This window comes from Galleria mellonella, unplaced genomic scaffold (genome assembly GCF_026898425.1).
Source record: "Galleria mellonella isolate WM207_F2 unplaced genomic scaffold, CSIRO_AGI_GalMel_v1 utg117, whole genome shotgun sequence".
NCBI lineage: Eukaryota > Metazoa > Arthropoda > Insecta > Lepidoptera > Pyralidae > Galleria > Galleria mellonella.
This window is the reverse complement of record NW_026441980.1, coordinates 3,780,118-3,794,502: the sequence shown is the minus strand read 5'-3', so window position 1 is coordinate 3,794,502 and position 14,385 is coordinate 3,780,118. Positions and strand designations below refer to the sequence as shown.

Genomic DNA, 14,385 nt, shown 5'->3' with positions numbered 1-14,385 from the left:
TACAAGTTTCATATATTTGTTAGCAGGAGAAATGGATAAAATTAGAATAATAACAATGAAAGGTTAAGGTTAAAACTAACAAATTATTGTCTTATATTTTTTTATGCAAGTTACAATGACAAACAATCTGACTGCTAACCTGATGGAAAGTGGTAACCTGACCGGTTTTTTTTAATGGATGATAATGGAGTGGTAACCCCACCCGCGCTATCAGTATACACCGGCGTGGCACCAGTGAAGGACGATAGGTGAGGCTGAAGCAGGTCAGTTAGCCCAGCGTGACGAATTCAACAATAATTGTTCACGTTGGTTTCCAGGGGGAACCACGTGGAGGTCGACCTAATAAGGCATATTGCTAGCAATGGGGCTGTCAAACTCCATTGCTAACAATCCCTTTCCCCTAAACTTGACCGGTTAGGTTACCATGATACCAAAATTTGAATTCCGTTATGATTAGCATGTAATGAAGATATTTAAAATATCAACAATATGTTATAAATGTAATTTACGACTTTATTTATGTTTCAAGAAGTAGGTAAATAATAAATAAAAAAAAAAAAAACAAAAAATAAAACAACTTTTGTTCTAAAAGTAGAAAAAACGTTTATTACACTTTATTATGATAACAAAAGTTGGAGAGATATATTTTTTTTTCACGGATGGATAACAAATTAGAAATGTAGTTAAATATTTATATATTTATGGTAAGTTCTTCATTATTATGTACAGACATTTTTTATTATGCATTTAAGATAGATACTCATCGCTTGAATATTTAAGTACCTACATATGTATTCAGTACAATCAATATTATTAAGTTAAATTGTATTATGTCAAAATTTCAAATTACACTGGTACTGTTTGTGTGTACATTCAGCAACACTGTTACTAGAAATTACTAGATTATAGTAATGTTTAACATTACTATACATGTGCTTATATTACTTGCATACACCCACTCTAACTTGCCTACCTCGCTTTGGTATCAAAATTTTTATTTGTATAAATAAAATCAGTTATTGGCTGTATTCATAAGAGACTTAGCATGTAAGTTATTTTTAAGAGCTGTGGATTTTTGTATAAAATAAAATAAATAAAAAAATATATATAATAAAATTACTAAATAAAAATGTGTTATGATAAAAAAAAATATAACTGAAAAAGTATATTTTATGGAATTTGAAGTGGCAACAAAGTGACGATCTACTGTGACGACCAGAGCGGCAACTGTTGTCTATAGACATGACTGGCACCATAAATGTCACAGAATACACTAATTCTGTAAATTTTATATTTTTCTAAATTGACCACTTAACCTAATATTTTAAATTGGTAATTTTGCGAAATTACCATTTTATGGGACATTAAAAACTAAATTTATGATTTTATTGTTAAAAGTTTTGTGAGCATAGATTATATTTTAATGTAATAACTACCGCAATAATAAATAACAATACTGTAATAATCACAGTCGCTCATGATTAAGGGTCACGAATTGATTCCGAAACTAGTCGAGTTTTTTCGATATAATTTTGACTAATAGTAATTTGTTGACATGACAACTAAAATATCTGATCTGACTATTGGAAATTGAGTTCATTTGGAATTTATATCGTTGTGATATCAAATTGAAAATGAAATTTTAGTAGTAAGTTTAGAGAGATGGCGCCACGGGATCGATCCTAGTATTTAAAACGTATACATCCGCGTATAATGGGCGTAATACGTTCGTAATATTCTTTAAGTGTTATAGCTATTTATAGCTATTCCTGAGGACTAAGGAAAAGAGAAAAGAGACTTGAGGAAAAGAGATTGTTAAGGGTTCTAACATTGCTAGCAATATACCCTATCATGTTGACTTCCAGGTGGTCCCCCCTGGAAACTATCTTGGTAAATTCTTGTGAAATTCGTCACAATGGGCTAACTGATTTGTTTTCACCCAAATCTATCTTCTCTCACTGGTATCCCGCCAGCGTATACCGATAGCGGGGTTACCATTCCATTACCACCCATTAAAAAATCTGTATATTTCCGTAATTTGTGTTTTCCGCCATGTACTATTGTACGAAAAGTTCATTTGGTTGGTATTATTGATAATGTAAGTATGTACAATCCATTACAAAAGTCGAAAAAGATTAAAACAAGTGCAATTTTTGTTATTGTCACTGTTCTATTGCACAGTTCACTTGGCACGTATTTTTATAAAAAAAAAAAGTTTTTTACTACTGTGTAGCAACTATTATATTTCTCTCTTGTGTTAACACTTCTCAGCGTCTGTTGACTTTGTAGCAGCATTTCTTAAAATGTCTTTTTTATGTTCAAAATACAGCCACCTGAAAAATAGCAAGTTTTTGGTGTCTCAGTTACGATGTCGTTTCATGTGGATACAAAAATGTTGCTAAGATGTTATGAAATAAGAGTATATCTATATCTATCTATCTATCTATCTATCTATCTATATATATATAAATTCTACCAAGCATGGCAACTACTGGCAAAGCCCACCTTGTGAGGGAGACCTTTGTTCAGCAGTGGACAGTTAACGGCTGATATGGATGATATTATAGTTACTATTTGTATGTATGTTCATTTTCAAATGTATGTATTAATGTTGTTGTCTATCAATATTTTTTTTTTATACAACTTAGAATAAACTTAGTAAACAAGCTGACGGTCCACCTGATGGAAAGTGGTAATCGTCGCCTATAGACATAAGCAGTACCATGGACATAACAGTGTATACTGTTTCGCCCATGATACCCCCCATGCGTTGCCATTCCTAAGGACTCAGATGTTATTCCTCTGTACCCAGTAAATTCACGCCATATCCCACCCTTCAAACCGAAACACAGCCATGCAAACACAACTGCTTCATGGTAGAAACACGAATGGGACAGAGGTACTCAAGCAATTTACTCCCCCTATTTGGCGTAACGATTGACTGGTAGAAAATACCATCAGGCTTTAAGTCCATCCTGTGTACATATTTCAATGTGTCTATATCATTATATCAACCGTTATTTGTTCATTAATGAACATAGATCTTATGGCCATTTAAATGTGTACAAACGAATGAATAAACAAATAATGATCAGTAGTTTAGTAGTTAACCTTTCTTTGCATGATTTTTTTATTGGTGAAATAAATCAAGGTGATATAATTCATGTTCAAAATTAAAGGAAAAATGGTTAAAAAAATAAATTAGACAGCTATGTTTTTTTTTCTGCAATGGACATTAAAAAGGTATCGATACACGATCAACTTAAAGTGAACTTGTTCTTTTATATAATTTTTCGGCATTCAATGTTGTGATGGAAATTTCCACTATTATGCAAAGAAGGATTAATGTTACAAGTGTCTCTTACCCAAATATAGCGATAGCCGGTAAAGTAAGCAGGGCTCCCATTAGGAATACAGCTCCCGGAAGTACTTTTAGTGTTTCCATGTAAACTCTGGAGTATAAAGGCCCATATACTAAGGGCATTGTCGCTTCGGCTAGCCCAAACAGGGAGTTCACTTTACCTGTAAAGTTTTGAAGTATTTTTTAGTTTTTGAATCGACTTCGAAAAGAAGGAGGTTTTCAATTCGGCTGTACTCTTTTTACACAGTCAATTTGAAATATTCTTTTTTCTCTGGAAATATATATTTAGAGATTAGTAATTATACATGGAACGCATTTTCAAGGAAAGAAGTTGTATAACAGATTACCAATTGTTCTGAAACTTATCCGAAATTGGAGAATTCTAAAAATCAAACTCCGTGCCCTTTTGTTGGAAAAATACATTTACACAATAAACGAATTTTAGTAATAAATTAATTGCCAGTTAATTAGTTACAAAATTTTTATTACAATTGTTATTTATATTAATTCAGACTAATTATTATTGATTTATTTGTAAGTAATATTATTAATTAGTTGTATATTTGTGATTTTGTAATTATAAAATCTTAAAAAATTATCACATTCAACACAATGTAATATTGTTATCGAATAAATTGAACTGAATTAGAGTAATAGATAAAAAATAAATAATAGATAAAATTCGATTTCCGAATAAATAAAAGAATATTTATCCGGAAAAGAACTTTGTGATTTTGTATATACTTGAACATATATAAATTTGGATTTTGTATTTATAGATTAATTAGTTGTTTGTTTATTAAAAAAAAAATATCTAATTGATTGTTATCCTCGGTAACGATATTTGTAATTTATCTATATAGTATAGGAATGATGTGAATAATAGTATATCTAATCTTGTATCCATAGTACAAGCTTAATTAATTTGTAACTAATTAATGCTGTGTAATGTTATGTCTATTGGCATATATTTATATATATAAAACATCCAATTAAGACGAAGTAATAAAATAATAATAGTGAAAAATACAAAAGATTTTTTCTCTTGGTATTTTTTTTATACTGTACATTTTTTATTTAACTAAGAAAGGCAAACAAACTGGTGGTCTATCTATTGGAAATTGATAATCGTCGATCCCATTCGTGTTTCAACCGTGAAGCAGTTGTGTTTGCATGGCTGTATTTCGGTTTGAAGAGTGGGATATGGCATGAATTTACTGGGTACAGAGGAATAACACCTGAGTCCTCAGGAATGGCAACGCATGAGGGGTGTCATGTGCAAAACATTATCATGCTCATGTCTATAGGCGACGTTTACCACTTTCCATCAGGTGGACCGTCAGTTTGTTTGCCATTCTATGTAGTATAAAAAAAAATTAAAATAATCGGAACTTTACTTACCGACGTCATCGCCATCAACAAGTTTCGTAGCTATTGACCGCATTGCAATGAATGAGGTGCCATTCAGGATTTCAAGAAGGGGAACTGTTAAAAGAAGGTATATTTTATTTATTATATTTTCTCCCAATTTATAGTGTAGAGGGACTACTAACTTCCACTAACTAGATAGAGCGGCTATCTCGAGCACAAGAAACTTATCTATTTTATCAATCGATTTAAAAAAAACTGATTTAATTTGCGGTAAAACTAATTATTTTGAGTTCAAAAATAAATTACGGAATTGATTTTAATTAAATTTCTATGGGATCAATCTGTAACTATATCCTTTCAGAGAAAATAAAAATCCGAATCGGTTTATAAATGACGGAATTTTGAGGTAACAAACTTAAAAATATAGAATCGAATCGAATCGAACTTTCTCTTTTGCAACCGACTTTAAAAAAGAGCAAGGTTCTCAATTTGATTCTATTTTTTTTACGTTTATTATCTCAGGACTTCATCATTTATAAACCGATTTAGAAAACTAACAAGAAGTTTTCATCAGAAGTGGTATATATATATATATATATATATATATATATATATATATATATATATATATATATATATATATATATATATATATATATATATATATATATATATATATATGAATATTTTAGTTTTTAAATGTAAATTACTTATTTTGTAATATTGAAGTTGATGTTTTTTATGGAACGAAATCTGTTTTGCATTTATTTTTATATTAATATTTATTATTTTGCCTATTTAATTGTTATATTTTCCAATAAAGGTTTAATAGCTTAAGTCGGCTTATTTTTGGGATCCTAATATATTATAGTCCTGTACATCAAGTATATTGCACGGAATTGAAGACTAAACAGTTGGTCGTATAGACTAACTTTTGGCAGCTATCTTATATTGTGATAAAACACTTCTATCCATCCATAACAACTTCATTAATATCTCATATCTTGGCACGAGTTGTTCCCATAAGAAAATAGTATTAGCTTACTATTACAACACTGGTCAGTACCATAGGGTTTAATTTTTTTGCACTTGTGAGGTGTGTTTTATATCTTTAGCTGTTTATGATATTTTGGGGATGAAATAGACTGATATATTTTTAAAAAATATATCTATATTGTTGTATTACTACTTTCTTTTCTGTGTGTGTCGTAAAAGGCAACTATGGGATTATAATAGTCGAGGGATGGGTAACAGCGTTTCTCTTAAAACATCACCAAAATCTAACTGCAGTTGCCAACCCACCTGTCAAGCGTGGCAATTGCTGGCAAAATTCCTCAAGGGAAAGCCAATGTCCAGCAGTGGACAGTTAACGGCTAATATGGTATGGTATGGTAATGTGGTGTCAATAAATAGTAGGTATATCCATAGTTTAAGGTAATTTTTTTTATACAACTTAGAATGTGAACAAGTGTGTTCCACCTTATAGACATGAGCAGTTTGATTATTCTCGAAACTTTATTAATGGAAACAACAGTTAGGCTTATACATTTTTAGGAGAAGCTTCTAGAACAATTTTTTTAGAAGTTGAACAGTTAAAGGCTGATATGATAATTGTAAAGAAAAGAACCACCATTTTTATAAACAGTTAGTTTTTTTTTAATATGATCAATATTAAAAAAAAAATACATTATATATTTACATTTTGGAAATAATCCTTTTGTTATTTTCCACTATAACGGTAAGCATACAAACCGGAGGCGCGTACTTGAATAACTTTTCCTATTATTAACTCATTGTTTATAACAGACGTATTGTCTAGACAAATACATCAATGGAAAGAACAAATGATATTGTTACTAGAATTAAACCAGAGTGAAATGGAACATGGCGTTATCTGACGAGTAATAAAACGATATTAAAATTAATTATTAGATAATAGAATCTATCTACAATGGCACTCGAGTGTTTGTTTTAGAAGGCATTACAGATAGCGTCGAGTGTCAATTATAAACTAAAATACAAATAATACGTATTTCTCGGTAGCTTAAGTGGCAAATGGATGACATTAGGTGATTTTATTATTTAATCATTGCAATTGAAAAATTTAATTATATTTAAAAATTTAATTTATTAAATTTATTTATTTACAAGAAACAGTCATTCATTCGAATAAATAAATTATGTAGATGTTAACAACAGGTATAAGTCCACATAATTCGTCATAATGATGCATGTAAAATTTATAAACGTAAAAAGTATAAATGTTTATTTATTTATTTGTTTTTTTTTATCAGCCGTTAATTGTCCCCTGTTAAACATAGCCTCTTCCCATAAGGGGCGTTTCTAATAAGTAGTTGCTACGTTTGGCAGGCGGATTGGCAACTGCAGTTTGGCTTTTGGGGATGTTTTAAGAGGAATGCTGCTGCCCATCCCTGCACCATATGTTCCCTTAGTCGCCTTGCGACACCCACGGAAAAGGAAGCGGTATTCTATGCCGAGACCTACGTGGCTATTATTTATTTATTTATATTTAATTGTACACAAAAAATACATTGTTATAATTTATTTATTACAACAGGTGAGATTAACTCTAAAAGTCTCTGAAATCCTATACAAAAATAAATATACAAAAATGTTAATTTGCTGTCTATAACTTCTGGACTAGATTATGATGGATTCTAATGTGCTCAACGAAATGATATATTATTATGTATATATATGTTATGTTATTTTATGTATGTATAATAAGATATCTAATATATATGTAGTATAGACACCTCTGACTATCCTATAAGGTACTACAATCGCGAGCATATATATATTTGTAATACAGGCCCAGAATGGTTCGAGTTACAAAAGTCAATGATTAGCCGCTCGTCGAAATTTATGCATGTGTCAACATTAAAAAAAGAAACGTTACTGTCAAATAAAAGCTGCATTGTATGATATAATAAGATAGGTAATTTACATAGGTAAGCACTTTTGCGTCAAAAACTCTTGTCCGCTACAGAAGGACTCCTCAACACGCTAATGTTTCAGTGAATTTTAAAATTTTCTAAATGGGAGTTCTCGTATACTTTTTGGTATCTAGTTACAAATTCTGATTGTCGTTGGATATCAATTTTTATGATAAAATGTTATTTTCACATGATGTTACCCTTAATTAATTATTTTTTAATACAAAATATGTAAACAAGGCGGACTTAATACTAAAAGCATTATCTCTTAGTCAGCGTCAGGAAAAGTGTGTATTTAGTACAATTAATTGTACAATTACGTACATTGTGCTATTACGAATATATTGTTCATCATCATGTTCATATCAGAGGGAGACTTTGTACAAAATTTGTCCGCTTGGGTACCGTTGTCCCACTCATGTATATATATATATATATATATATATATATATATATATATATATATATATATATATATATATATATATATATATATATATATATATATGGTGACCATAGTTACAAAATATATAATTTGTTTAATATAAGTATTATCATAAAATTGTGAAGAGAAATAAATCTGTTTATTATAATTATAAAAATATAAAAATATATATGTTATTCTATCAAATCAATTACGGACCATAGATCAATTATTAAATTCTCTCTGTTCAATATACAGGATGTACACGAAGTTGTAGTCTGCAGAATGGAGGCTGAGATATACATTTACAGAGCATATAACATTATTTGGGTGGAAGTTAAATTCATTAAACTGAATGCAAACAGCGCGAGAGCATAACTCGGAACACACTGTATTATAAAGTTCTACTCAGATTCGGACTACGTAGAGAACCAGACGGGCTTAACTTAACAAAGTAATATATACGCGGGGAATATGAATAAGCGATGCTTGTTGCAAGTTTATACAGGCCACTGTTATGTTTGTGCACCAGAAATAATTGCATTGTCATTAATTAATTTGTATACGTTTTATTTTTAAATGAAAATATTTTTTGAACAGCTTATATAAATCTTTATACATTTTCGCGGTTACCTTAGGATATATATATATATAAAACTATATACTATAACGTATATATTAAATATTGGTACGCTCAAATAAGTAAATGTTTGTGGTACATATTATCTGTTGATCATAACATTATCTAAAACGATTTAGTTCTATAATATTACTGTAAAATTTAGATAATATGACAATAAAATTGAGATCCTTTGTTCCTTTACATAAAAGGAACACTAACTGAATACAAAATTTTCAAAGCTCACCAAAAAGTTTAAAAACAGTATAAGTGCTGTCTTTTGTCTTTATGGAAACAATAATATTAAAAAAAAAAAGATAATTTTACATTACGAAAGCACGTAGTTTAAAATTTCAAAAAAAGAACTATGTGTGAATAGTTTTGAGAGATAATTCTCTTTATAGTCTAAGATTCTAATGCTGATTTCTACAGATATAAAGCAACCTTAAGTCGCGGCTAATTGAGAGCTGGCAACCGGAAAACATTGTAATATATTTTAGCAATTTTTTCTTTTAAACCAAATTACATTAAATACTCTTATACTTGCAGAAATCAACGACGGGATTTTAGGTTATTAGTAACGTCTACAGTATTGCTAAATTCAGTCTATTCGATTCATAGACTCAACATTAGTTTAAATCACTTTTATATTAAAATTAAATGCATGACACTAGGCAGTTTTCTTTTATCGTCAAACTAAAATATACATTACGATATTACAATTAAGTGTGAGAGTTAATAAAATAATTAAGACGGGATTCCTGCCACTATTTTCATAATTTAGTCTTTAAAGTTAATGCCACGGTATAATAATAAAAAAAAAAAAAACATATGCTCTATTTAAAAAATCTTATCTATGCACCTTATTTTATCTATTATATATTATAAACAGAAAAGATTGAATTGTATGTTTGTAATGGATAAATTAAAAAATCACTCAACCGAATTTACACATTATCTTATATATAGAAAATTACATTATTAGCGAGTAATATAGATTATTTTCGAAAATTCTGTCTCTATCTACCCGTATGAAGCTGGTTATATCATTAAAAATACATTTTGTATTTACATTTGTTCCACAATTGTTTATAAATAAGTTATAAAAGTATTATTTATTTATTGTTTTATGCTTTTGTTAGACAATTTTATATTGAAATTTCAAATTAAGAATAGTACCTGCCTTTTCTAGGTTAGGTTAGTTTAGTGTTAGAAACGTAAATCGCCAGTCGTTAATATAAAAAAAAAAAAAGATAAAACAATAATATCTACGGGAGTTTCTTTCTATGGAAAATATAATTATACTACTTACCCAAGTATATTTCCAAATTAGTTTTCGCGAATGCGTATCCAAATGCAGCCACAATTTTGCTTGTACACGATATAATTCCAAGCAGAGTGTCATCCAAATTCATATATTTACTGAATAGCGCTATTGAGAACAGCGTACCTGAAAGTTTACAAAATATTGGTTACAACGCGAGCGTTTGAATAACCAAAGAGTAAGTACTCTGTTTTTATATTTATTCAAATGTCTAAGATTAATAGATCTAAACACGTATTGACAAATATTAGTATAATTATTTCGTAGATATTTAAGGTGTTGTGTACTATTTTTTTTTATTTTATTTTATTGGCATATAAAACAGATCACAACCTTAAAAACTTAAGTAATAATTACATTTGTGATTCGGCTAGGTTATAATCCAATTACATTATGTGTACAGCTTGAGTAATTCATTAAAAGCAAACATATAATATAAAAAGAAACATTAAAAATGTTATATAAATATATAAAAGATAAAAGTATATAAAAAAAAACATATTTTCAATCGTATTCTACAAAATAGAAAACAAGTTCTTCCTAAATATCAAATATTTGTTGGCGACGGACATTTTTTTTTATATACGTTTACCTTTTTAGATTTATATAATATTTCTATATTTTGATTATGTCTTTTGATAACTTTTATGTTTCTTACTCGATTGCCATATTGTACACATTTCGTCTTAAGAAAATTATACTTTTTTTTTATGGGTAAAAATGGTATGGCAACGGTAACTCCGCCTGCGCTAATGGGATACACTGGCGGAGAACCAGCGAAGGGTGATAGATGAGGATGAAAACAGGCCAGTTAGCCCATTATGATAAATTCATCAGGAATTAACCATGATAGTTTCCAGGGGGAACCGCGAGGAGGTCGACCTGGTTTCCTGGGATTCTCAGTCTCCATTACTAACAATCCCTTTCCCCCCGAGAAAATTATACTGGTAGCCTCTCTAATATTATTATTTTATTATTGTCACTGCCCTACTCTCCTATTATCGCACTTAATACTATTTGTAAAAAGGTTAGAAGTAAAAAGCGTTTTACATGTATTAAGCATGCTTATTATATAAAGTTCAACAATCGCTGTGTATAAATTTAAAGCTCTTTTATCCAAATTCCGTTTCTAACTTTACATTTATTAAATTTGAAATTTTTAAATTAAAATGAAATTTATTTGCTAGAAAAAACATACATAAAGAGACATGAATGCCCGTGATGGATATACCGAAACACGTGTTGACAAATATTAGATTAGATTAGAACAATATGTCAGTAAACTCACCTAATAAATTCGTCACAATCGAGTAAGTAGACCATATACTGTATTGTACTTCATCCCAATTGAATCTATACCTAGCGAACAGGTACAGAACGCTGAATTCACCTGAAAACAATTGCAAATTTTACGGTAACAATTCACTATGAAACTAGCTGTTAATTTTGATATAACTGACGCTATAATCATTTTGTTAATTAATAGTTTCGAAATTTTGTCATAACAAACATGTTTTATTGTGTTAACGAAGTTACAGTACAGAAAATGTTATGTGTTTATATATATATATTTTTGGTAAACTCATTCGTTTGATTATTCAGTTAGTGTTAATTAATTAAAATAGATTAAACAGTGTTGTACTGGTAAAGAATGGGCCACCCCTTCGTTTCCAGTGGGTGTCGTAAGCGACGACTTGGTGAGGGATAGGTAGCAGCTTCTCTCTTAAAACATCTCTAAAGCCAGACTGCGGTTGCCAACTCGATTACCGAGCTTGGCAATTACTGGCAGAACAGAAGCAGTCTATGAGTCACACTAATCCCTTTATTTTCAAGTTAGAATAGCCTGTATTATAAGCAATCAAGCAACGAATATCTAAATCACCCAAAAACACCCAGATCTTAGTAATTTTAAAAAGTTCTTTTTCTAAATGGACATGACCGGGATTCAAACCTGTTCACATTTATGCAAAGTAACGTGTTCATCCCGGTATCACGCATGTCGTGGTTTCATTACCTTAATTGTAGCTCTTGATAGTTCACTGGTGAATATATAAAAATAGTGATGTAACAGTGAAATGATATGCTAACAATTGGTTTAAAAATCATACTTTGGACGTTTGTCACTTCAATATGAAGGTAATGGTGATTACTTTTACCTGTACAGATCGCTAGTTGAAAACCCTCCTTATTGTTTCGATATATGATCGGCCTATTGTTACTGCAGCTTGCTATTCTTTCGGGCTATATCGGTCACTTATGCGGTTCTACTACGGATAAGCTAATTTCAGATTCTACACTAGCAATTTGCATTAATTTAACAGTACCTATAATAAGTATTATTCTCAATTGCTCTCAAACTTGGCTCGACGCCTAGAACCGAACCCGTTATCTCATTTACGATTCTATTGTATCCCGGAGGTTACCCGCAAATTATATCAGTCAATGGTCATTTTCCAGCACTTTGACATAATAAAATTGTAACTAAAGGATGTGTGTACATTTTTTTTATACTACTGAGGTGGCATACAAGCATAGGTCCCACCTGATTGCAAGTGGTTACCGTAGCCTATGAACACCTGCAATATCAGAGATATTACGCGCGCGTTGCCGAACCTGAAGAAACCTCTTTTTCCCATTTTGGGAAAATCTCGGCAGGGAAGCTCATTCCATGACCTGAGCATTCGTTGGAGGAAACATCACACAACATTAAAAATATTTGAGGAAAAACATTATAAGGTGTCTTAATAAAACCAATAGAGGTTAAAATAATAATGTTTAAGAATTTTCTCTGTTTGTTAGTCTGTCTTTGTGTTTGTTCTGGCATTATGGAAAAACTACTGCACGAAATTGGATGCGGTTTATACAATTTTATTCCCCAAGTTCTACTTACAGATATGACTGATACTACATCTAGAAGTTAATACAACGTCTAGATGTTGTATAAAAAACTAGTGCTACGAGTATATAAAGTTTTATAAATAGAGAAACATACTCACCATGCATAGGTCCAAATATAACGCACACAGCGATTAGAAGCAAAGCTACCCTCAGCCTTCTGTTTCCAGGCCCTTTTTTGAAGGCAACTTTAAATGTGTCTAACACGAGTGAAACATCAAAGAATTCCCTTAGGAAACCGCGTCCTTTTTTTTCTGTAAACACGTATGTTTTTGGCATAAATAAATTATTTATTAATAAATAACTATAACTTATAAATTCAAAAATTCTATATTAATACGCGTGTACTTACATTTTTTTCAAGCTTCGCAGTTTTAGGTTCCTCCAAATAATAATAACCGTATATTAAACTAAAGAAATAAAGTATCGCCGATAAAGAAAATACTCCGTAATACCCGATCCAAGTTAAAAGAATTCCACTCAGAGCACTGCCTATAGGGTATCCAAGGGTCATACATAAATTCACTATGCCCACTCTATACGTTCTTTCTTCGACCGTCGTTATATCACTTATGTAGCTGAATACACCTATAAAATTCGTAAACCAACCACCCGTGATAGCTGGAAATATGGCTTCTGTTAAAGCTGCAACTTCAACTGGCAGCTCGTAAAAATAATACGTATTAATGATAAAGCCAACACATGTCAGAAATTCTCCAACAATTGGTAGCATGATGCAAGATTTCCGTTTCCCAGTCTTGTCACTCCAAGCACCGACGAATAGTATCAGCATCACTGGTATGGCAGTTTGAACAATATTTTTCCATGCTTGAACACTAGCCGTTAACGTTTGGACCTCTATCTCTTCTTGGGTGTAGTTTTCCGTCGCTCGCATAGTCAGCGCGTCGCAAACTTCGGCGCTAAAGTTCAGATTGACACGGCAAGCCTTTTCTAAGTTCAAGTTTTGCGTTGCGAGGGACGCAAGTACGCTAGGCATTATGTAGCACGCCATAATAGGCTCAACTGTTATGTTCGCTTTTATTATTCTCAGCCTTTCCAATATGGAAAGTTTTCTTTCTTCGGCTTCATGTTTTGATTTGTCATTAGTACTTTCCTCTGATTTTAAAGGAGTTTGCTCATCAATAGCATCTTTATTAGTTTCGTTGTGTTTTTCTTTTATAAAGTCTGAGCGAGTATCGTTTAAGGAATCCATGCTTAATGAATTTCACGTCAAGAGGAAAAATACATGTTTTCAGTCTTCCTGTAATTTTCAACTGCTTACAAATCGAGTGTTGTGTTTTAATTCAGATATATTATTATATTACTGTAATTAATGGTGCTTATTTGTTTTACACGATAAAGTTTATTGTGTGGCACTCAATCTATTCTAAATATTTACATTGCTTTATTATTATTCTGCTGATAAATGTATAT

The 14,385-nt window shown here is 30.7% G+C and overlaps 1 protein-coding gene across 1 annotated transcript; it reads right to left on the bottom strand.

The window, feature by feature from the left end:
• Positions 1-1,394: 1,394 nt before the first annotated feature.
• LOC113513561 (proton-coupled folate transporter-like) lies at positions 1,395-14,258 on the bottom strand. The gene is made up of 7 exons (XM_052895780.1): positions 13,300-14,258; positions 13,053-13,205; positions 11,345-11,446; positions 10,045-10,182; positions 4,763-4,846; positions 3,366-3,522; positions 1,395-2,333 (listed from the first exon to the last, which is right to left on the bottom strand). Exons 1-7 carry the CDS (start codon positions 14,162-14,164, stop codon positions 2,258-2,260), a joined length of 1,575 nt encoding a protein of 524 aa, XP_052751740.1. The 5' UTR covers positions 14,165-14,258; the 3' UTR covers positions 1,395-2,257.
• Positions 14,259-14,385: the final 127 nt, after the last annotated feature.